Source organism: Penicillium roqueforti (assembly GCF_015533775.1).
Source record: "Penicillium roqueforti strain LCP96 04111 chromosome Unknown scaffold_04, whole genome shotgun sequence".
In the NCBI taxonomy this organism is placed as follows: Eukaryota; Fungi; Ascomycota; class Eurotiomycetes; order Eurotiales; family Aspergillaceae; genus Penicillium; species Penicillium roqueforti.
This window is the reverse complement of record NW_024067568.1, coordinates 825,111-847,443: the sequence shown is the minus strand read 5'-3', so window position 1 is coordinate 847,443 and position 22,333 is coordinate 825,111. Positions and strand designations below refer to the sequence as shown.

General features: G+C 49.0%; 9 protein-coding genes across 9 annotated transcripts; 4 read left to right on the top strand and 5 right to left on the bottom strand.

The window, feature by feature from the left end:
• Nucleotides 1-1,446: 1,446 nt before the first annotated feature.
• LCP9604111_3154 (uncharacterized protein) lies at nucleotides 1,447-3,789 on the top strand (the record flags this gene model as incomplete). Its single annotated transcript, XM_039070711.1, has 6 exons — nucleotides 1,447-1,864; nucleotides 1,918-2,052; nucleotides 2,103-2,222; nucleotides 2,273-2,407; nucleotides 2,462-3,648; nucleotides 3,700-3,789. The coding sequence occupies 6 exons, from the start codon at nucleotides 1,447-1,449 to the stop codon at nucleotides 3,787-3,789; spliced, it is 2,085 nt and encodes a 694-aa protein (XP_038931109.1).
• A 173-nt stretch (nucleotides 3,790-3,962) lies between these two features.
• Nucleotides 3,963-5,270, bottom strand: LCP9604111_3153 (uncharacterized protein; the record flags this gene model as incomplete). Its single annotated transcript, XM_039070710.1, has 2 exons — nucleotides 3,963-4,883; nucleotides 4,935-5,270. The coding sequence occupies 2 exons, from the start codon at nucleotides 5,268-5,270 to the stop codon at nucleotides 3,963-3,965; spliced, it is 1,257 nt and encodes a 418-aa protein (XP_038931108.1).
• A 628-nt stretch (nucleotides 5,271-5,898) lies between these two features.
• Nucleotides 5,899-8,053, top strand: LCP9604111_3152 (ABC1 kinase family protein; the record flags this gene model as incomplete). Its single annotated transcript, XM_039070709.1, has 3 exons — nucleotides 5,899-6,411; nucleotides 6,475-7,817; nucleotides 7,876-8,053. 3 exons carry the CDS (start codon nucleotides 5,899-5,901, stop codon nucleotides 8,051-8,053), a joined length of 2,034 nt encoding a protein of 677 aa, XP_038931107.1.
• Nucleotides 8,054-8,443: 390 nt separating this feature from the next.
• Nucleotides 8,444-9,544, bottom strand: LCP9604111_3151 (holocytochrome c synthase CYC3; the record flags this gene model as incomplete). Its single annotated transcript, XM_039070708.1, has 3 exons — nucleotides 8,444-8,693; nucleotides 8,752-9,410; nucleotides 9,467-9,544. The coding sequence occupies 3 exons, from the start codon at nucleotides 9,542-9,544 to the stop codon at nucleotides 8,444-8,446; spliced, it is 987 nt and encodes a 328-aa protein (XP_038931106.1).
• Nucleotides 9,545-9,796: 252 nt separating this feature from the next.
• LCP9604111_3150 (transcriptional regulator family TF) lies at nucleotides 9,797-13,352 on the bottom strand (the record flags this gene model as incomplete). Its single annotated transcript, XM_039070707.1, has 7 exons — nucleotides 9,797-10,595; nucleotides 10,653-10,777; nucleotides 10,829-11,139; nucleotides 11,235-11,442; nucleotides 12,413-13,130; nucleotides 13,188-13,267; nucleotides 13,326-13,352. 7 exons carry the CDS (start codon nucleotides 13,350-13,352, stop codon nucleotides 9,797-9,799), a joined length of 2,268 nt encoding a protein of 755 aa, XP_038931105.1.
• A 265-nt stretch (nucleotides 13,353-13,617) lies between these two features.
• sam50 (SAM complex subunit SAM50) lies at nucleotides 13,618-15,374 on the top strand (the record flags this gene model as incomplete). The annotated part of the gene is made up of 4 exons (XM_039070705.1): nucleotides 13,618-13,650; nucleotides 13,728-13,844; nucleotides 13,927-14,113; nucleotides 14,170-15,374. The coding sequence occupies 4 exons, from the start codon at nucleotides 13,618-13,620 to the stop codon at nucleotides 15,372-15,374; spliced, it is 1,542 nt and encodes a 513-aa protein (XP_038931104.1).
• A 321-nt stretch (nucleotides 15,375-15,695) lies between these two features.
• LCP9604111_3148 (transporter YIP1) lies at nucleotides 15,696-16,799 on the top strand (the record flags this gene model as incomplete). The annotated part of the gene is made up of 2 exons (XM_039070704.1): nucleotides 15,696-16,043; nucleotides 16,197-16,799. The coding sequence occupies 2 exons, from the start codon at nucleotides 15,696-15,698 to the stop codon at nucleotides 16,797-16,799; spliced, it is 951 nt and encodes a 316-aa protein (XP_038931103.1).
• A 250-nt stretch (nucleotides 16,800-17,049) lies between these two features.
• Nucleotides 17,050-19,350, bottom strand: LCP9604111_3147 (putative ubiquitin fusion degradation protein (Ufd1); the record flags this gene model as incomplete). The annotated part of the gene is made up of 1 exon (XM_039070703.1): nucleotides 17,050-19,350. The coding sequence occupies one exon, from the start codon at nucleotides 19,348-19,350 to the stop codon at nucleotides 17,050-17,052; it is 2,301 nt and encodes a 766-aa protein (XP_038931102.1).
• A 450-nt stretch (nucleotides 19,351-19,800) lies between these two features.
• On the bottom strand, nucleotides 19,801-21,693 carry LCP9604111_3146 (uncharacterized protein; the record flags this gene model as incomplete). The annotated part of the gene is made up of 4 exons (XM_039070702.1): nucleotides 19,801-19,854; nucleotides 19,913-20,005; nucleotides 20,057-20,104; nucleotides 20,164-21,693. The coding sequence occupies 4 exons, from the start codon at nucleotides 21,691-21,693 to the stop codon at nucleotides 19,801-19,803; spliced, it is 1,725 nt and encodes a 574-aa protein (XP_038931101.1).
• Between the last annotated feature and the right edge of the window lie 640 nt (nucleotides 21,694-22,333).

The window sequence follows — 22,333 nt, the reverse complement described above, 5'->3', positions numbered from 1 at the left end:
ACCTCATTACTAATCTCCAATCTCCGGCGCTCCAAGGCTCAAGTATCTGTTTTTAAATGCAGGTGATACCTCCAGGACTGACCCTCCAACTGCGGAAGGCTGATACATCCGCAATTTATGGAAAATTGCGTGGGCGATGAATGATCATGTATTTAGTACGGGGAGAGTGACCATCTGCACGTGCACTTATATGGGCACTGATACGTCCATTGATCACCGAGATAAGTCCGATATTGCCGAGTTAAAACAGAATATATTGCAGTTCCCTCCGGATGTCCGTGTTTTTTTTTTTTATAAAAAAAAAAAGATTATCATTCTAGAGTCAGATAACTAGTCGGAAGGTACACATACGGGAGCCAAAGACCACAATCCCGAACTTGCCCTAGACCCTACGCCAAGGAAAGAATTTTATGGATTTATCTACCTTTAAATTATAATACTAAGCAAAAGAGGTGCTTAACTATAAGATAATACATACTAACTAGTTAACTTGGGCATTGAATAAAGCCTTTTCGGAATGCTGAACGTCTTAACTAGTACATGGTGTACTAAGATTGAAAGATTTGCGAAGACGACCACACTTTAATGGTCATTTCTCCCAAAATTAGAAGCTATAGGCTACTGGTTAAGGAACTGTAGGATAATGGTTAGTCCATCAAGCTTATGTGATTCTCCCTAACGGGAAATTATCATGATTCATTCCTTGAATATCGTGGTTCGATTCCGCGCAGCTCCATCCTTTTTTTTCTTTCTTTTTTTCTCCTCCCTTCAATCGGGCCTATATCCTATATCGAAATAGCCAAAACTCCCTAGTGAGAGAACAGCCTAAAAATCAAAGTGATAATATATTTTTTTCGGAATAGATATACTCCTCATCGGATTTCTTCTACAAGCTTCCTACAACATACACGTCTGAGCGGAGCACGTGATCACAAGCCTGAATGGAGACTTGATCCGAGGGGATAGATAGATAACTAATAACTATGTACATAGCTAGTTAACTATGCGTTTATATTATTTAATCCAAGTGAAGACACAATGTCCGGCAGAAAACGATATCTCACTATACTCGGGCCTAACCCAAAAGAGATTGGTGCCTGAATCCACCTCAGGCAGCATCCCTCTCTCCACGAAGAGCTAAACTTACTTTGTATCTGCGAGAATTCTGGTGAGCCGCTTGTCTTCCACTAATATCAAGAATCCATTTTAGGCTCTGTTGCCTGATTTAAAGCCACTAGTATTCTCATATCAGAGTAAACGCTGTTTGTTTACAGTGTTTAAATTGTTGCGACGGGGTCAACAGGCTGCCACCTAGGCTCCTCCGTCTAACTGAGAAGGCCTTGCCCGTTCGGTCAAGGAATTCGTATCTTCATATCTTCAACTCAACACGGACCTTCCAATTTAATCCACACCCCGAAGGCAACTATCTGATCTCGATTCGGCAACATGTCTGACGCGGGTATATCTACCGCCCAGCTGGCCATTCATGGAGATGCTGGCCACTCAGTCTCGAAAAAGGGGGATTTGGAATTGCCTCCTATCAAAAAGATTCTCTCAGATCTACCGGAGGTTTCTTCTTCTTTGCCACCACGCACGGAAACCATTGGCTCGGAAGAGCAACAGGAGATGTTCCGTGGATTGCGGGAGATCATTGAAAAGGCCCAGGCGGTTGACGAGGCTGGAAATAGCTTCGATCTCAAGGAGCTCCATGCATCTCTTGAAGAGGCCGATGCAAACACAAAACGAGGGCGACGGGATGCCGACACTCTACAAAGCGTGAACGCCACCCTGCAAAAGCTCTGGGCTTGTAACTCCGAATACTTGGTTCAAGCGACTGAGATTATTGCGGATGGTAGCAGAGATCGTGGGTCAATCCTATCTATTTCTTAATTTTACAAATTGCTAATTATGATTCAGCTTCGTGGCGTGCTCCATTTGGCCAGTCTGGTGTTTTGAACTTCTTCCTGGATGTAGTTTCTTTGAAGGGCGAAGTTGATACCAGGTTGTTACTCCACTCTTTACGAGTTATTGGAAACTCATGTGCCGATACAGGTATGCTGAATTTACTAATATATGTGCCCAGATAACTAAAGTTGATGCAGATGAGAATAGGGAAATTGTTGTCAAGGGAAACTACACCCTTGCTATCATTCGCTACTTCCTCGATCCCGATTTGATTTTTGTTGCCATTCCGGTCATCTACAATATTTGCATGGATTACAGTATGTCTAGAAAGAGCCAAATAATGCACGTTTCGCTAATGTGATATCAGAACCAGCACATGTCCAGATAGCTGCCAATCGGACAGCGTACATTTTATTGAAGCTGATCAAAGATGGCGAGATCGAAGACAATGAGGCTCTACTCAATTTTTCCTACGATTTGATTGAGCTGGCCTCAGAGCAAGGTATACTTTATCTTTAACCTCGGTCTATCTTCCGATCTAACATATAACTTACAGCCGAGGGCATTGAACACTCTCCCGACGGAACAATTGTACTTCTGATGGAGCTTGCCATTGATGATACTCTTGACTTTGCACATTTTTCATCATTGGTGACTTCTCTTGCTGCTTACCTAGAAAATGAAAGGTTCCAGAATGTCTGCGTGTCGAATGGAATGGTGGAAGGCTTGCTGGACGTCCTGCGCCATTCATTTTCGATTGTGGTGGACCCTTCTTCGAACGAAGACGTCAAGGCTCTCGCGCAGCTCCGTCTCAAGATTAACCAGGCTTTGGCTGAGGTGTCAGCCTCACCATTTTTCGCCCAATACTACCCCCTTGACTCTCCTCTTTCACAGACATTGAAGTCATGGGTGGTTGCAACCGAGGACCAACTTCAGGTCTGTGCCTGTGTCATGCTTGGAAATCTCGCCCGGTCCGACGAGGTCTGCCAGGTAATGGTCCGAGACTTGAAAATACACGGAGAATTGATATCCGTTCTCAAGAGCGATTCTCGGGGAGCGGTTCTGCACTCCTCGCTTGGTTTCCTGAAGAATCTTGCAATTGCCGGTGACAATAGAGCCATTCTTGGAGAAGCTGGTATCATTCCTGCCATCTCACGATTATGGGCATATGAATCTGTTCCACAGGTTCAATTCTCGGCTGCAAGTATTGCGCGCCAAGTGATTATATCCTCGACGGATAACATCTCCCGCCTTCTTGCTCCCCTCTCACAAGATCTTGATTCCCCGGCTCACCAACGGACCTATCTCTCTCTACTCCTATCTCTTTTCGAGAAAACCGACTCCACGCCAATCAAAACTGAGATTGGGCGGACAGTTGCTTCGATCTGTCGAACTGTCAGCCCCAAGGCTCGCGATGGAGACGACGAAGCAACCTCCTTGCTTGACAGACTGTACACCCTGCACGAGGGTGTTTCGCTGCCAATAGGTGCGATGATCACACAGACTCAGTGGCCTGTCGTTCGCAGTGAAGGCTGGTTTGCTCTAGCTCTAATGGCCACAAACAAACTCGGTTGTGCCGCCGTTGTAGACTGCCTGCACAAGACAGAAGTTACCGAGTTACTCAAGACGACCCTAGGCGGGGGCACTCCCAATCAAGATAAGGCCGAGGAGACAGACAAGTCGCAAGAGATCAAAGACCGTGACAATGCTTTTGTACTTGTGCAAGGGCTGCTGGCGAACGACGTGAGCTTTCTGCCCTGGAATAATGCTAGTCATTTGCTAACCGGAAAATAGTCTGGTGCACTTCCTGTGGGTTATCGGGGTATGCTGGAAGACTTGGTGAAAGTCAATGCCTCACAGCTGAAGGCTGTAACAGATGCTTAATTGGAGAGAGAGGTTGTATGTACCATGAGCACCCGGGTAAAAAGAATCTACTTCTTTTAAGAACCTAGTTGTAGACGTGCAAAAGTTGAACAAAATCGTTGGGTATATACGTATATGTACATGTAAGTTCCTCCGTTAATTGACACAGTCTGATACCCAGAGTTGTCGGGAGATCACTCAGTCTGCAAACACACTTTCTCCTGCGCATATGCTCGGTAACGAGTTATGAGATCCGTGGCGTCTAGACCAGCCGCACCTTGGCGAGCAGAATAATGTGAAACAAGCCCCTTGCCATCTATAATGATATGCGGACGAGAGCCATCCGACATATGCCAATTGTGGGAGGATCCATTTTGGTTGTTGCGGAAAATACGGTGCACATCCACTGCATCATTACCCCAGAAGCACCCAAAATTATCGCTGGTGGGCTCGGTTGGATCGACCCACATCGGGAACTTGTAACGGCCCAAATCATTGTGTTCTAGGTGGTGTAAAAAGGAGTAATGTTGCTGCGCACCAACAGTCCAGTCATGCAGGGTTGGACCGGTGTCGGTGTATACGGATCTCGCGATAGGATCTCGATCAGAACCCGCATCCCTGGGGAGTAGCCAGCGATGCCCTTCAAATGGCGGATCAAAGTCTTTGCTTATTTTGAAGCTCGGCGGGCCCTGCCAGTTTGGAAGATTCGAAGCTCGCCAGTCGTGCTTCAGTTGAAGCTTTGATCGGGACGGTTGTTCCACATCGTACAATTCAGGTAGATATGGGAGTGCAGTTCCCGGATGACTGTGGAGAGATGCGAGAGCTGCCTCGTTTATCACATTGGCCGATACCATCAGCGTGCTTGGATTGTCGAGTTTCGTTTTGACGATGGTCGGAATGGCGTTGTCCTCCAGGAACACGATATCGCCGTCGATTCGGATGTACATCACATTATTCTTTGCAACTTCCCATTCTATCTCATGATATCGAGAAGAAATGGCATACTCGGGTGTTTGATTCACGATCGAATAAAGCCATTCCATGTCGACAGCGTCATCAGTCTGCGGCACAAAGATGACCTGATCAAGAAATCCATTATTATGGACCAAGTTTTTCTTGAATTATGTTAGACTCAAGCAATATAGTAGCGGCAGGATTGTGCATACCTGCAAATAGCAGTCCAATATTTCGGTACGCCCATGGTAATGGAAGGGAACTAGAGCGACTATCTTGAAGCCTTGGGGCTTGGAGTAATGACCCGTTCCTTGCGAGAATGCGAAGAATGGAGAAATCTCCTTGCGAAACAGCAATGAACAGATATCGAAGGGTATAAGCTTCGGGTTAGAGTAGAGCAACACCATCAAAATGATGCACGCATAGCCAGTAGCACCCCACAGAAGGACAAAGGCCCAATCGCGCCAGTGCGAGTGCTTTTTCTCATTGTTCGACTCAATATCGCGAAGGTTCTGGGTACGACTCATGGTCAACAACTCCCGCTCCATCTGGCAATCGTTTGAGACACTGAAGATAATGAAAAAGCCTCTCTGGATCTCTGGGCATCATGGCCCGATTTAATGTCAAACAAGACCATTTTTCCGGCCGTTTGAATAGGGCTCGAGGATCCGTTTTCGGGACATGAAAATCATAGCAGTCACTAATAGAAACCGCTATAAAGCAAGATCTACCCCTCAACTGTTTCTCCTTGATAAAGAGCTAGGATCTGCAGTGGACATTGCCGGATTCGGCAATGGTTAATTGCAAGCGGACAAAAGACGAGGAATGTTGTTGCAGAATGCAAATTTCGACCACCACTTTAGAAGATTAACTAGAGCCTGCAATGAGCAGTTAGGGTTACTTTTATCATTAGCTAGGTTATAACTTATGTACCGAGTACTGTACAGGTGATATGTATATGCTCACATGATGGGATTTGTCTTGTTTGCTATGTTTGTTATGTTTGTTATGTTTGTCCTTTTTATCTACCCGCGCTCATATAATGACGTCGCAGCACGGTGTTTATCGTCCAGGATCTTGACTAGGAATTCTACTCCAAGGCTACTCGTTACTTCTACCTCGACCTTTCTACTAACTTCGTGATTCTATGTTAATATTATACGCCTGCATGATAACATGAGGGCGGCCGGTCTCTTCGGCCGTTTCTGTCTCAAACGCGGGCTTCCGCGTCTCCCCCGACAATATTTCAGTCGTCCGCTATGGCCTCGGCAACTAAAAGGCACCCCGCGGAGGGCTCCCGTAATAGGTGGGGTGCTCATGGCCACTCTGGCACCAGCGGCCTTTTTGAAACTGGCGGCAGAGAATGATGGCCACGATAAGACCGCGGAAATGCAGATGCTGGAGGCTTCGCGCGAGGAGGTACGGAAGATGGTCTCACCCGACGCGCAAGGTTTTTCGAAGCTCTGTCAGACAGCATGGGTCTATTTTTATTGCTATGTCTATGACCCTATTGCTACAGGGATCCGATTCGTGCACCTTGCCATCATATTCATTCCGGTCGTCGCCACGGTGCCTGCCATCTGGCTTGGTCGCAAAGTGCAGGGCCGGGATGGCGCGCGGTCTGGCACATTGTGGTGGTATCGGTTCTTGGTCAAGGCAATGGAACGGGCCGGTCCTGCGTTTATCAAGGTACGTTTGGTTGGCTAATAACTGTCCATTGAGACGGAACTTACAAGCTGACTTCTTGAATAGCTCGGCCAATGGGCTGCTTCACGGACAGATATCTTCCCACCGGAAATGTGCAACATAATGTCGTCACTTCACTCAAATGCCCCCGCCCACTCACTTTACCAAACGAAGCGTATTATCTGCAAAGCATTCAACGGACTGCCATTCGAGGACATATTCGAAGAGTTCCAGGAGGAACCGCTGGGCGTTGGTGCGATTGCACAGGTCTATAAGGCGAAGTTGAAACCGAACCTTGCTGCAACCAATGAAGAAGAACTGGGAATCGAACCACAAACACTGGGCGAGAAGGTTCGAAAAAATGTCGACGTGCTAGTCAAGAGCTCCCCGCAGCGGGTGCCATCATCGTATGTTGCGATCAAGGTGCAGCACCCCAGTGTTGATCAAATGATCCATAGAGACCTGCGGATCATGTCATTTTTTGCTCACATGATCAATGTCATCCCCACGATGCACTGGCTTTCTTTCCCCGACGAAGTACAACAGTTTGGTGAAATGATGAAACTACAACTAGACCTTCGAATTGAAGCCGCCAATCTCGTCATATTCCGCCAGAAGTTCAATTCTCGCACTACTGCTTGGTTCCCATACCCATACTTAGAATACACCACCCGTGAGGTGTTGGTTGAGGAATTTGCCCAGGGCATTCCGTTGGCCACCTTCTTGGATATTGGAGGGGGTCTATATCAGCACGAGATTGCTAATGAAGGCCTCGATGCATTTTTGCATATGCTGCTCATAGACAATTTTATCCATGCCGATCTCCATCCGGGGAACATCATGGTTCGTTTCTACAGGCCTAGCGAGCTAGACCTCTCCCTTCGCAAGCATTCGCGTGCGTTCGATGCCCCGACACGGGCCGAAGTTGATGTGACAGAGGCAGTCCTCAAGCGGTTACGTCCGCATCTCAATGACCCGGAGGACTGGAAGGCTGCTCTTTCCCAGCTCAACGACGAGGGGTATCGTCCGCAGTTGATATTTATCGACACTGGTCTTGTCACCCAGCTAAATGAGACCAACCGACGGAACTTCCTGGACCTCTTTCGAGCTATTGCTGAATTCGACGGATACCGGGCTGGTCAGCTTATGGTCGAGCGGTGCCGAACACCGGAAGATGTCATTGACCCGGAGGTATTTGCACTGAAAATGCAGCATTTGGTTCTGAGTATCAAGTCTCGAACCTTCGCTCTGGGGAGTGTCAAGATTGGTGATATCCTTAGTGAGGTATTGACTATGGTCCGCGGACACCATGTTCGGTTTGAAGGAGATTTTGTCAACGTCGTCATTTCATGTCTTCTGCTTGAAGGAATAGGACGTAGTTTGAACCCCAATCTAGACCTGTTTAAGAGGTGAGTTTTCTCTTCCACGAGGCTTTCTACTTGTTCAACTGAAGCTGACTTTGTCTAGTGCACTTCCTATTCTACGACAATTGGGGTCTGGCCGTTCATTCTTGGAAACTGTGCGCTCGGGCGACTACTCAATGCTCTGGGTTTGGGTCGGCCTGGAGGCTCGTGGAATGCTGCAGGCCAGCATCGAGAGTGTTGAGCATTGCGTCAAGTACGACCAACTTTCCCCTAATATATAAGACCATCCACCGTTCTTATTTTGTACCATACACACCCAATTCTTCACTGTTGATATGAAAGCTTAGATGGGATGCCCGTTGAATGATGAAAGCGCAGCCATACTCGGTGGATTTTAGAGAAATACACTTACTTTTTTTTAAAGAAATCTGCTACCAAAACGTGAAACTTCTGATCTTTGGGGAAGCGGAAGTAAAATTAATGCAAAGATATCATTATCATGTGTCTATTTCCAAAGACTAACGGAGGTTGCGATATAACACAAGAGGGAAGATAAACATCGTACAAGGACAAGCGAAGATAAACAATGGAACGCCAGCGCCATGCCTTTGAATAATTACAGAGTGGAGTGGAGAAGCAGACAGCCTGGTTGTTGCAGCTGTCAAACACTCTTAGCGCGAGGTCTGTTCACGAACAGCTGCACCGCTAGCCCTCCACCAGACGTCACCTCCCCACCTCATTAGGCGCTCAACAGCGGCGGTCGGTGTATCTAACGCAGGGCGGATATCAAGGTGGAAGACAGGCAGTCCGTGAGGATCTGGATCCCCAGAGTAGTAATCGATCACGTATCGAACTTCCTTCGGGCCTGAAGGTGTCTGGCGGACGACATACCAATCGTGACGGTCAAATGGAGGGCTTGTCCTGTTGGAAGTGGAGTCAGAATTTTGCCTATTGTAAATATCGCGAGGACAGTCCTTACTGAAACTTGCTTGGGTACGCCCAGCTCAGTATCTGGTATATCTGTGCCTTCGGTGACCACTCTTGCGGCCGACCCTGGAACCGGAGCAGACGAGGCTCGGGGGTCGAATCGAATTTACCATTCTCGTCTGCATAGGTCAGGTCCATGCTCAGGTTTTCCTCGCCGCGGCGGCAGTGCTCCCATCCAGACTTGAGTCCCTTGGCGAATACGCGCTCCCATCCCACGATTTCGTCCCAGGCACCTTCGTTCAGGAAGTTGTGCACTGCAACCATCGACTCCACCGCATCCTGGGGTGTATCTGTGTGTCCTTTGCGCAACATAGCGTTGTACATTTGTTGCGGAGACGGATACTCCCAGTTACCTTCGCCGTCGCCTCTTGGAATTGATGAGCCTTCGCGCTCAACGGGAAGGTCAACAGTTTGATTGGCGGCGCGCTCTTGAGAGATAGACGAGAACATGTAGTTCAAAGGATTGAGCTTCGAAAGGGTTGAGGGCTGCGCCGCGGTGTCGGGTGGCTGCGGTGTTTGCGCCGGTGTTGATTTTGGAGCAGAGTAGAATGGAGAGTCTTTCGATTTCATGGGGCAGCTGCTAGGGAGTTCAGCAGCAGGTGCTGGCGAGGCTGAGGGCTTCGAGCCGGATTCATGCATCGGGCATCCCGGCTTTAGATAAGAGTCAGTCTAAATGATCAAAGCTGTACAGTATGCGGGAAACGAACCGGAGGAGATGCGTTTGAGGATGCATGTGGGATCGAGACTGCAGGAGCTTGCGGAGTATCTGCCCAGAACCAACCCATTTTGAAGTATGAAGCAACGAAATTGAATGGTAAAATTCAAGACGAAAGCAAAAGCGATAAAAGACCGGAGAAAGCGGACTTTTTTGATGACATAAAGGTGCCACGTGATAGGCCGAGTCTAAAACGGTGAATTTTATACTTCATCTTTATATATCTACTTCACGGACTTTCTTTCTGTTATTTCTTTCGGTTTATTATTACACTTGATGTTGATTATGCAGCGCAAAATATACAAGCGCTCATAATTGAGAGCTAAGTAAGGGAGAGTGCACCCGTTCCAAGAAGAGACGAGAATTCCAGTTCCTCCGACTCGGATATCACAAATCCAGTCATTGCTTCATCCCAGATAGAGCGCCAATTCAAGCTGTCCAAAGCTGTAACGAAGAAAAATTCGGCCATAAGTTTTGAAATTTGCTCCCACGACTGCCATCCACATATCATTGCGACACGGGCTAGCCGCTCCACAAACCATTGTCTCTCAGGCTGTCCAAGGGCACCTTGGGCTCCGATAAATAATGCCCAAACGTACAGTCCGAAGTTTTGCTTTGGCAGTCCTACAAGAAGAGACAATTTGCAGCTATCCAACGCTGTTTTGAGGTGTTTCGTAAGGGCTCGACCCAATCCAGATGATGAAGGCGAGACAATCAGAAAATGATTGAGATAACAAATAGCAGCCACTCGAGTGACTGCTTCGATCGGATGAAGATTGGGCTCCGGGTTGGGGGAACCTTCTGCATAGATATAGCTGAGAAGTTGATGCTCTGTTTCGCAGTTGAGGATGCGGAAAAAGTCTTGGTCGCCAGGTTTGATGACCGTGGGATTTGTCTGATAGGTGATGCTAAAGAATACCATGTCACGAAGCACACTTATAATTTTCAGTAAGGGAGGACTGAGAAACGTGTTGACAGAAAATCCCGTGCCTAGTCTGTTGAGAGGGGACGAAGCCAGTGGTCTGATTCGCTGTTGGATCTCCGAAGGAATTGGCTGTGCATCCCAAGTCAATGGGAAAACAGGTTTGGTCATCAATCCTGACGCGGCTTTGATGTCGGTTCTATTTCATCAACCGTGAGCGGAGCTTAGTAAAGAGGTGGACCGAAAACACACGTACGTGATGATGGCAGACAACATAGAGGAGGAACGGATACTCTCATCTGTTATTCCACCCCGCAGGTCGACCATACTTTTAAGCCCTGTTAGGTGAGTATGGACCTCGCTGAACTCTCCGATAATTAGCTGTGGACTGTTAGCAACACTGCAATCCGAAGTCACGAATAGAATCCATACCGAGCCAGTGAGGAGGTTGACTATGGTATCAAATGCCTCATTGCTGAGTCTGCGATTCGGATCCCGTACTTTTGCGCTCATCTCTTGAATGGACTTTGCTCTCATCATACAATAGTCAGGGTCGTTGGTAAGCACCGAGTCCCAATTGCCCGATCGCTGGCTCGCGAGAACGGCTCGATGTGCAGCGCACATGCTCATCAGCCCAAAGAAACTTCCCGGGTCAGAGAATGAGGATCTAACCATTAGTTCCATCTCTTGCTTTGAATCTTTGCTCGTGTTCGGAAAAGTCATCGGTACGAATATGGTTTTCCCTTCGCCATGTGGTCAGCTCTAGTTCTGGGGAGGCTCATGCGGTATGAACACCTAGAACGACTAGGATAGACAAGGTTGAATGAGTAATACTTACAGTAGTACACCAAGTGTGCAACCATCGAAGGAAGCTCACTAGTACCGGGCAACGTAAAGAAAGGATCAAGAAACCATGATGTAGGTGGGTTGGGATTTGAATGGAGAGGCAAAGGATAACCAGCACACCACCTGACAGGACGCCCACGGTAAATTGACGTAAAACCGTCTCCGGAGTCTGTATCCAGTATGGAAGACGAAGCGGAGGACTGAGATGAAGCCCTCAGCACCAGTCTTTGTTCATCTGATTCATTAATGGTAGCCTTGGAAGCATTGGATTGCCCGCGATTCTGTCTGGATGTTCGCTTCAACCCAGCAAGTCTCTCCCGTCGGCGTACATCGCGCATAACATGGGAACGAATAGCCTTGCGTGCATTGACATCTTTAATCCTTTTGGAGGTCAAGTCATCGTCGTGATCGATGAATGTAAAAGAAGGCCGATCCAGCGGCGCAGGTTTAGCCTTGGGTTCTAGTGGGGGGATTTCAGTCCAAGCTCTTGATGATCGAGGGGGATCTCTTTGCTGCAACTCTAACACTGCTGACTGATGGGGAAGTCCATAACCAGACAAATAGGAAACAAAGAGCAATATCACTCAAAATTGACGGGAAGTTGACCTCGAAGGAGGCAAACGAGGCAACAGAGGCAAAAAGAAGCGAACGGGATTCAGAGTTCAATAAGGCCAGATTCCCTAATATCAGGTATATCAACTAGAGATGCACTGACCTGAATGGGTAGAACCAAAGGTGAAAGGCTGCAGATGATCCATCCGAAGAGCCAAGTTCGGAATGCAAAGAAAAAAGAGGTAAAACACAGAAGACAAACCAATAACGAAGTGGATAACAGGCTATGCAGTTGGATGAAGGCGGATTTAGAAGAGAAAAGGAGCGTAGTTACGTTGCCAATGCGGGGGCGAGCACAAGCCCAACTCAGCGCTCGTCTGGGATGATCCGGTGCTCAACGGTGTAACCTATATACTCGGAATCAAATGGTCTTCGGGTATTCAATAATTGGACTTTATTGTCTTGGACTTGGAGAATCTTGGAGAATCTGAGAAAAAAAACCCCATGACGCCCAAATAATGCTTGCAACCCGCTAAGGACAAAGAAGGAAAGGCGAGGATAAGACATGAAGACAAAGGAAAGGGTATTCAACATGAAGAAACTATTTCAGTCTCATACTCGCATATCACTCAATAGTCGCGAGATCAACGCATAGCCAAAGAAGACAGCAACACATATCCAGATTCGGTTTCGTCTGGCCCAGCCTTGACCAGCCTCTCTCGCGACATTTCCACCATCCACGACGGAACCAATTCCAGGAGCACTACCGTTGGGACGTCGACGTAAAGCACTTGTCTCTGGAGAACACTTGGTGGGCGCGTCGGGATCCGGTAAAATCTGACCGGTGGCAGAATCGATGCGATGCTCTTTCATCCAAGCCCAATTTTCCTGGTCGAGTTCGGTCCATTCTGTGCGGAACTTTAAGCCTCCATCTCCCGCCTTGACATTGTTGATACCTTTGGAAGTTCGAGTGACACCGGCAGTGGCGCTGACATGAGAACCTCCTCCGGTCGAGTTCCACCACCGAGATCGTGCGGCAAGCACTCTGCGCTCACTTTCCGAACCACTGACACTTCCTGTGGTCATTTCTTCACTGGTCATGAAAGAGAGAAGACCGATGAGAATAGTCGAAACTTCCCAGGCGGGGTTGAATGATTTCGGGTGGAAATCACTAATGCTTAGACAGAGTCGAGTGGAAGGCTGGAATCGACCACTGGGTGTGTGCATGCGAATGGCGGGGGGAGCGAATGGGTACTCTGGAGGGAATATCAGTGTACCCCAGTACTGTCCGTTTTCATAAGGAGTCCCCGGAGGTCCAGTGAGGATATAATGCCATCTGGAGCAGGTTAGCTTCGAGGTTCTGCGGTAGCTCGAGGGGGTGTATATCACTTACTCAAGGATATTAGTCTCAGATGGGTGGGTCACAATATATGGCGTGGGATCTTTTTGGATATTTTGGTATTCACGAGTGAGCTATAATAATTAGACACGATTCACGGATAACCGATTGACCTTAGGTCTGGCCACTTACCCGTTTGAAAGCCGCTTTTGTCGCCATCTTTAGTGATTGGAGCAGAAGCGATAGCAGAAGCAATAAAGTTTGCGAAGTAGAATAAGACAAGTCGGTGTTTATGAGTACTGGGAAAGCGAGTCCCAGGAAATAAAATGAACAGTGAAAGAAGTTGCGGAGTCAGAAGATAGATTGTCGCAATCAGGCGCTCACGTTCGCCAGGTCACGTGCTGGTTCCATATCTTGCGGGTTTGGCACGCACCCCCGATCTATTCCCCGGAGGCCGAAAGTTCTGGCCATTGCAGCCGCAAAAATGTCTTCCTCTTTTGCTGCCGGAGATGATAGCGTCAGTGCATACCTTAGGCAGCTCATGAACTGCCTAAATGCTCAGTTGACCCTCTATTGACTTCTATCCGCTTCTAGATCTTCGAACGTTTGCAACAGCGAGCAGACCCTAAGGTGTTGGAAGAGCAACAGCAGGCCGTGAATGAGCGCATGCAAGCCATTTACCAAAAGGCTCAGGATCGACTCGCTGAATTGGTATGGTCTTCACATCTAGAAGCCGATGACAGCCAATTCGCGTTTACTTGCGGAGTTCCCGGCTGATCGCAATATTTATTAGATCGACGAAAATTCGACCCTGCCCTGCACCATCTCTTCTGTTCAAGTCACCAGTGCTCCTCATACCAGACGAAGCTTCCTTGAGCGCAACTTGAGCCCCCTTTTGAGTGCAAACAAGGGTCGGCCCTATACACTGTCTGAGGCGTTGCGGGAAGTGTCGGCTACCGCAGATAAACTTGGACGTTTCGGTATGAGACGATGGGATAATAGCAATGATGATGGGTATCTACTAACATCATCTCAGATCTATTCCACCAGCCTATTTCGGTCTACTTGGATGAGTCGCAAGGCCAAAATGGCATGCGCAACATCGATGTCCATCTGGCGACGCGAGAGAAGTCCCGTGTGCTGATGAAGACTGGAACAGACTTGGGCAATGCTGAAGGTTCAGCCTACGGTAATCTTCTCTGGCGCAATGTCTTTGGTGGTGCCGAGACTTTAAATTTGAACGCTTCGCTCGGTACCCGGACACGGTCCGCTTACCAGGCTGCATTCGAGACCCCGATCTTAGGTGATCCCGATTTCCGCCTAGAAATTGGCGGTATTGCAAGTTCCACACAGAAGTCTTGGGCGAGTCACGAGGAGGTTCTCAAGGGTGGTTGGAGTAAGCTCCGATGGATGTCCAAATCAGGCCACCATCACGAATTTGGATACACCGGTTTCTGGAGACAGCTCACTGGCCTTGCGGAGAACGCCTCACCTACTGTCCGCGCAGATGCAGGTGACAGCGTGAAGAGCAGCATCTTCCATAGCTGGGTTAACGACCAGCGGGACAATGCCTTGCTGCCATCTCGTGGGTACTATGCCAAGGCCTTCAATGAGCTGGCTGGATTTGGCCCGCTGAAGGGCGATGTATCTTTCTGGAAGTCGGAAATTGAGACACAAGGTGCCATCCCTATTCCCATCCCAGGAATTAAGGGTGACAGCGGCGTTAGCCTCACCACCGGATTCCGTGCTGGTCTTATCTACCCTCTTGGACTAGAGTCCAACCCTCGCCCTCAACTGTCCCGTGTCAATGACCGCTTCCAGCTTGGAGGACCTACTGACGTCCGTGGATTCCGCCTCTGCGGTCTCGGTCCTCGTGAAGGCGTTGATTCCCTAGGCGGTGATGTGTACGCCGCCGGAAGCGCCAATCTGCTGTTCCCGCTTCCCCGACTTGGGGCTGAGAAGCCCGTGCGGTTCCAGGCGTTCTTGAACGGTGGCCGCTTGCTTTCTCTGCAGACTTCACAGAAAGCCACTCCTACTACTAATGGTGAGGTGCAGGATGCTCTGGTCTCAACACTCTCTGAACTACAAAGCGGACTGCCCAGTGTCGCAGCTGGCTTCGGTATCGTTTACGCTCATCCTGTCGCTCGCTTCGAGCTTAACTTTTCCTTACCTCTGGCATTGCGAAAGGGTGAAGAAGGCCGCAAAGGGCTCCAGCTGGGCATCGGTATCAATTTCCTGTAAACATTACCAAGTAGATTTTCCGCAGATTCAACCATACCTTTCACATTGCTTTACCAATTCCAATCAAATTCAGATAAACGTTGGACATTCTAAATCCAGAAAGAAAGACATTTCTCTACCCTACATTTACACTGGGCCCTGGGCCCTGGGCCGCGGGCGACTAGTCGCTTAGTCATCCAACATTATTGAGGCCATTTGGAGCTTCGAAGCTCTACAACAATCCACACATTAACCTGTCGCTACTCTCCAGATATCCCAAGCACGTCCTACACTCGAACAGAAACTAGCCACCTTTCGCTCTTCACGCCGTCAGTCGTGGTCATGGCCCAATACTATCCACAACAGCAGGGCTACGCCCCTCAGGGCTCCGCACCACAGAATCTCCAGTTCTTCCCCTCGTCCTACTCCTCGGTTTCCGGTCACACAACCCCATCACAAGCATCATATGGTGCCGGCTTTGGTGGAGCTCCCAATCCCTCCACACAAGCTTACCCTGCCGGTAGTGGGTATGGGGGATTCGGGTCCGCAGCCGCTGGCGTTAGTGGACGGATGGGCGAACAGGGCGGCTTAAGGACGGGCTGGTTAGCTGCATTTGGGACGGAGGGGTATGATGGTGAACCGCCGTTGCTTGAGGAGTTGGGTGTCAACTTTGAACATATCCGGACCAAGGTTAGTCTTGGTTGATTCTTATATCAGGCGCTTTCAGGAGACGCGGGGTCCCGGTCTTGCGGGTGGCTTGTTTTTTTACCCCGGGTTTAATTTAATTGTAGTTCTGGTCAATGTGAATGCCCGATATTGGGTGCTAACGGTTTCATTGTCTAGACACTGACTGTTCTGAATCCCTTCGCCTCTATCGATAATCACCTTATGGATGATAGCGATCTCTACGGAGCTCTGCTCTACATCGTCTTGTACGGCACTTTCCTCCTCCTCTCAGGCAAGGTATTCTACGGCTATATCTACGGCGTCGCCGTTTTCGGTACCGTCGCTTTGCATCTGATCCTCAGCCTCATGTCTCCCGCTCTCGACACCGCTCCAACTCCAAACGCCGCCGACCCTACCAACTACAATCCCCACCACAAACCCTCCATGTCTGGTGCCTCGGCCGCGGGCCATTTCTCTGCTACTCTGACCTTCCCGCGCTCCGCTAGCGTGTTGGGCTACTGCTTCCTTCCTTTGGTGCTTACCAGTCTCATTGGCATCATGATTCCCATGGATACCATGTTCGGCTATCTCCTGACCGTTGCCGCTGTTGGCTGGTGTACATACAGTTCATCGGGAATGTTTTGCGCTGTGGCGCGTATGAGTGGCATGAGGGGTCTCGTGGCGTATCCATTGGCTCTGTTCTATGTCGTTTTTGGAATTATGGGTATCTTCTCTTCGCGCGGCACCGGCTCGCTCGCCGCGAAGACAGGTGCAGCTTGAAAGGGTTGGGTTTCGATTGATACATGTTCTCTGTCTATGCGTTGCATGTATGGTCCTTTAGGCTAGTGGCTGCGATGTCTATGATCTCAATTCTAGACCAGCCTTTGCATTTTAATCATGAATATTATGGAATTCTAGCTGTGTTTATATATCATTCATTATGCATTATTAAATCCTTGTATCTGCTCAACTTGATCAACCAAGCCCATATTCTCATACCCAATCAAGTCTAAATCAACAACTAGACGGATCATGTACTCGTTGCGCCCTGATTTGGTGCCCACTTAGACAGCCACTCTCTCGCCTTTTCCAAGTCGCCACCCGCGGCTTCGGCTGCTGCAATACACCATGGTAGATCATAGACTTTGTCATTCCCTTCAACGCTCTCTGCTGCAATCAATTCTGCAAGATTGCGACGGTGTTGACTTGTTTCATCAGCACAGAGGTACAAAAGCGACATGTTAGGCACATCCGGCTGGGTGTTGAGAGCTTCGACAAGTGGGCGTGTCAACTTCATAATTTCCACCACACTCATCGCGGCTGGAGGACCAGAGTCAGATGCCGCTTTCTGCTTTGCCGTTTTGCAATACTCATTTTGACACCAGGGCTTGCCACATCCGGTCATCATTTGGGAGAGATATCGGCGTTCAATGCGACGACGTAATGCTTTGCCCTCTGGGTCGTGCGTATCCACATACAGCGGTCCGAAACAGAAATTGCACAGCCCAACAGACTCATTTCCGGCTTTATTCAATGTCCTGCCGCAGTTTTTGTTCATGCACATGCGCGGTGCGGGTCGAGAAAGGCGCTCCAAGTCATGGTGGCGAAGATGGGTGTTCATGTCACGTAATCGGATAATCTTATTACACAGGTGGCACTCGGTGGTGCGTCCTCCATCCACCAGTTCGTGTGGAGTAAGGCCGGAGAGCATCACCTCGGGGTCGTGTAAATCAGGGTCAGAATCGGCTTTCTGTGGCACGAGAAGATGGCAGAATTGACAAAGAATCAACTTCCCAGGACAATCTGTAGTACGATGTTGCGCAAGACTAGGAAGTCCCTCAAAATCCCCAGCACAGTCGATGCATTTGTGTGTTTGGTGGAAGATAGCGTCATGTTTTTCTTTGCTTGGGGCATCATTGCCATAACCAGAGTCGTGTGGACAGTGCCAGTGGCCTTGCCACTCTAAAGATCGCTTTTGAAAGACGTTCTGGCACTGCGGGCATAATATGTTATTGCGGAGACAGAAGTTCTCGTGGAGAAGTAGTGTCCGTCCAGGAACCCATTGCTGGCAGTTCTTGCACTGCACATCGCCAGGCTCGTGGGACTCTTCCGTCCCATTATGACTGACCAAAGAATCAAAAGGATTCACTCTGATCCGCAGGTGATATTGCGACGGTGACTGCCGCTGTGGATCAGATGATTCACTCTGATCCGCAGGATCAGCGTGGACTGCTATATAGAGAGCCTCGGCGTCTTCTAGAACCATGTTCGTAGGCCGGAGATCGAATTTCTTGGGCGACTGGGTCGAGAAGTCCCCCAAGACATGCATATCTGATCTAGGACGGCTTCTTTGGCGAGTAGAAAAGGGACTAGCGAAAAGACTCAATCCCGGGTTGTCCGTAGTAAGCTCAATCTGGATAGTATCCTGGCGATTCCAATCTCGAAGCTCATAATCCACATATTCCCCAGGCAATACTTGGGCAGTGACATCTTCCCCAATGCTGAGGATACCGCCGATCGAACTGCCACTAGTTGTGCCTGGCGCGCGTGAGGACTTTTCCAATCTCTTCTGTAGTGTTTCTCGGGCCTGTTCCTCTGACAATGCGACGATGTCAACTTCAAGATCCGTGTCCACCACGCATATTCCTTCGCCTTCGGGAAACACTTTATCCACCAAAAATCTGAATGACTCGCTCCGGGTACCCGGCACCGTCAGAAGTTCGCCCGTCGTGAGAGTTGTAAAGTTATCCCGTAAGTATCTTTCCAGAAGAGCCTTCCAGTCTTCTGGATCATATCCAGCCTCTAGCGGACGGAGGCGAACATAGGTGCCCTTGGGTAGTTGCTTCGCGTGTACTGTGACCGCGGGGCCAGTCCGTGGTGAGGGTTCCCTTTCTATTTGCACCGCTAGGTCTTGTGATCCGCCATTTTCGCTCAAGGACTCTTCATCCTTGATATCAAGTGCGTCTCTGAGCAATGTACTCAGTACGACTTCATTCTCTTCTGCGGAGAACTCCCGAATGCCCGCATAGATGAACCGCCCATTCAGAGGATTGACAATGCGGAAGATTAACGGGTGGGGGAGTTGCTGCTGATGTTGCTCGGCCGCTTGACGGGCGCGCGATTCGACGGCGAGGGTATGGTGATTGAAAGGGTCAAATGACGAAGTAAGTACACGAGAATTCCCTGAGGGGACAGCTTGGAGCGGAGCGGCAGCCAGTAGCTGTTCAAGCGCAGATTGCGGTAGAGTGATTTTGTCGCCAGTTAGCCGAGGCGCCCGCTCTGGAGGTGCGACGAAAAGCTGGGATGACCAGGCTAGAGTATCTTGGGCCATGATAGAATTTGACAATCATTAGAGAGGGGATGCATCCTTTATATGAATATTCCAATGCGGCGGAAACGGACCGCAATAGCGGCGAAGGTGGCAAAAGTCAATTCTAATACTTTAGGACCACCGCTTTTCTCTCCGCCTACTGTATAGAGATAGATATTACCTCTCTTCTGTATGTTTTCTTAATGAATCATACAAATCATGGGTTTCAAGGCTTTGTATTTATCTTCAACCTCAAGTATATATATATATATATCTACAATTCTGCCCGAGAAAAGCCAAGTTCTGCCAAAATCTGTCACTATTGCGGTCTGCACAGCCGATAAGAGATAAGAGTTTCAATTCTGGAAGCCTCCACGCTTCATAGTTCTGAAAATCAGGTCAACGTACTCCGTACATACGCGATAATTCGACGTGTCGATTACCAATATATTTAAAATCACGAAATTAAATTTAGTAGAAGTCGCCACGCATTCGACCGCGAGCACTGGTATTGCACCAGTCACACTGGGACAAGGTTAGTATACGCTCTCATGCAATTATAGGGCCTTCGGTTACTACGTACCAGTGTCTTCGAGCATCCTTCATTGTGCTGAATGCAATAATCGCCCTGGCAGCCTTGGCACGTGTGCTGGCATTCCAGCTTACAGGAAGCACACTACTATGGTCAGAAAAAAAAGTGACATCCTAGATCCGGGGAGTTACTCACAGTTGGGCCACATTCCCAGCAGTCTTTGCTTACACCTCGTTCCAATCTCTGCATGACAAGAATCAGTGATATGGACGATTAGCAGGGAAGATTCAATATCAACATACCTCACGTTCTTGCAGCTCAGCGGCACTGGCGTGGACTGCAGTCTGATGCGGGGATAGGCTTACTCGAACGCGCTGCGGGTTTGGTAGACAGTTTTCACAGAACCATTTATTGCACCGGTGGCACCAACAGTTGGTGAGGCAGTCTGTGCAGCGGGCAATGAGAACCGGATGCTCTCCTGGAATTAGCTCGGGCCGTTTCGCCATGGCAACGCTAGATGAATGCAATGGCGGGGGGCCAAGCAATGGAAATTGAATATCTGGGGACTGGCTCCAAATAGACGGACCTTCGGGGGAACTGTGGCATCCGTCACACCCACGGGGTCCGAGGGCTACGGTGGCCACGGCGGGTCCGAGCAATGGAACCGCAGCTGGGGTGCCCGCCTCCGTGGTCGAACTGTATAGATTGAGATCGTGTCTCGGGCCACGACAAAGAGCAGCATCAAAGGCAATGATGCCCTCACATTTTTTAAGTACTTGGGCCCAGCCTTCCTCAGGAGTGTGCTTGAATAGCTTCCCCGATGCGCTATACCACTCGTGTTGCTGCTCTATCGAGGATTCTGCGGAGACCTCATCCTCCTGATCGGAGTTAGATGGGATTTGGCTGGATGTCCGCAAAGTTCCCACACGGGTTCCCCACGAGTTACGGTATCGGGGTCGTGTCACTGCCCGAGGTCCCGTATGCATGGGAGAAAAATGGTAGATTCCCTTCACTCGTGGCATACCGGCAGGACGTGTAGGCCGAACGGCATGCTGAAGGACCTGCATGAGCTTGCGTTCGTTGAGATGGCGACATTCGCGGATAGACAGGATGTTGACGTTAAAGCGATCCGTCAGAATGATATCGGCCACCAGGTCAGCCGGCACTGACACCCCGTCCAAGATGAGAGTGCGCACATCTTGCAGTATACCTCTGCGCTCAAGGCTCGTAAAGATATTCTTCACTGGAGCGGAGTAGATCTCGTCCTCCGTCTGAGAGTCGTTCTCCGCTTGTGTTACTGTAGAGAGTTCTGCGCCCCGACAGTGGGACAGATCGAGATGCCGGAATACATATGGTGTCTGAGTGATCATGGTGTGTAGGCGGCGCGAAGTTGAGCACAGCGTCATCAACGAGGACACTGATAGATATGGTGCCATGTGGTCGAGGATTAAGCTATTGCTCAGGACATCCTCTAGTCCTGTTCGATGAGGCGGTGCGGGTGTTATACATTGCACCCTTGGTACCACTCGTTCGGTGGGTAGTTCGCGTACGACGGGCTCCAGGCCGAGTTCCTTCAGCGTCAAGCGGCGAGATCCGTAAAAATCGGGGGCGCGGCCGATGAGATCCCGTCTGTAGGCAGTCATGGCGCCTACCGCGACTTCATCACTCCGGAATCCAAAGGGTGAAGCATTGGGTTGGATATCCCGGAGGGCAGCGCGGGCTTTGACCAGCTCACTTTCCAGCAAATTGATTGTTGACTGTAAGACGGCAGGCATGGCTTCCGTTCTCTTAGGGTCAATGGCAAAGGCTATAGAATACCACAGATCGGACATAGTCCGGTTGAATTATAGTGCTAGGCGAATGGAAATTTCAAAGTCAAGCTTAGGAAAGTATAGAAAAGGTGGGGAAGAAGGGGGGAATGGAAATAGTTTAAATGAACCGGGGATTCGGATAAATACAATCGTGGAGTTGTCTGATCATTCCTGAGTCAAATATTGAAAAAGGGAAAAGAAATACCGAAAAACCAAAGAAATACCAAGTACAAAGTACATAAGAGTACGGAGAAGTATAGAGCCAATGGAGTTGTGGAGATGTGGAGACGTGGAGAGGAGGAAGATTGCTTTTTTTGGAAATATTAATATATAATTGACCTATCTTAGTTAGTGGACTAACCAGTTCTGGTTAGTTGCAAGATTTATATTCTAATTCAATTGAGTAAAGAGATAACGCCCGAACCAAACCGTAAACGGACTCTCGGTCAATGACTTTGTCAGAACCAAATTCAGAAATACAGAGTTATTCATGTATATAAAACATCCAAGGGTACAATCTCACTCCAGGATTCTCTCTATTCAGACTATTCTAACCTACAATCATGTCTTGGCTGCGCAAGGGCGGGTTCACAAGAAGTAGTCCTGGATACTTCATCAAAGTATGGGGTGAACCTAAGTGGATCCGGTATCTAGGACAAGG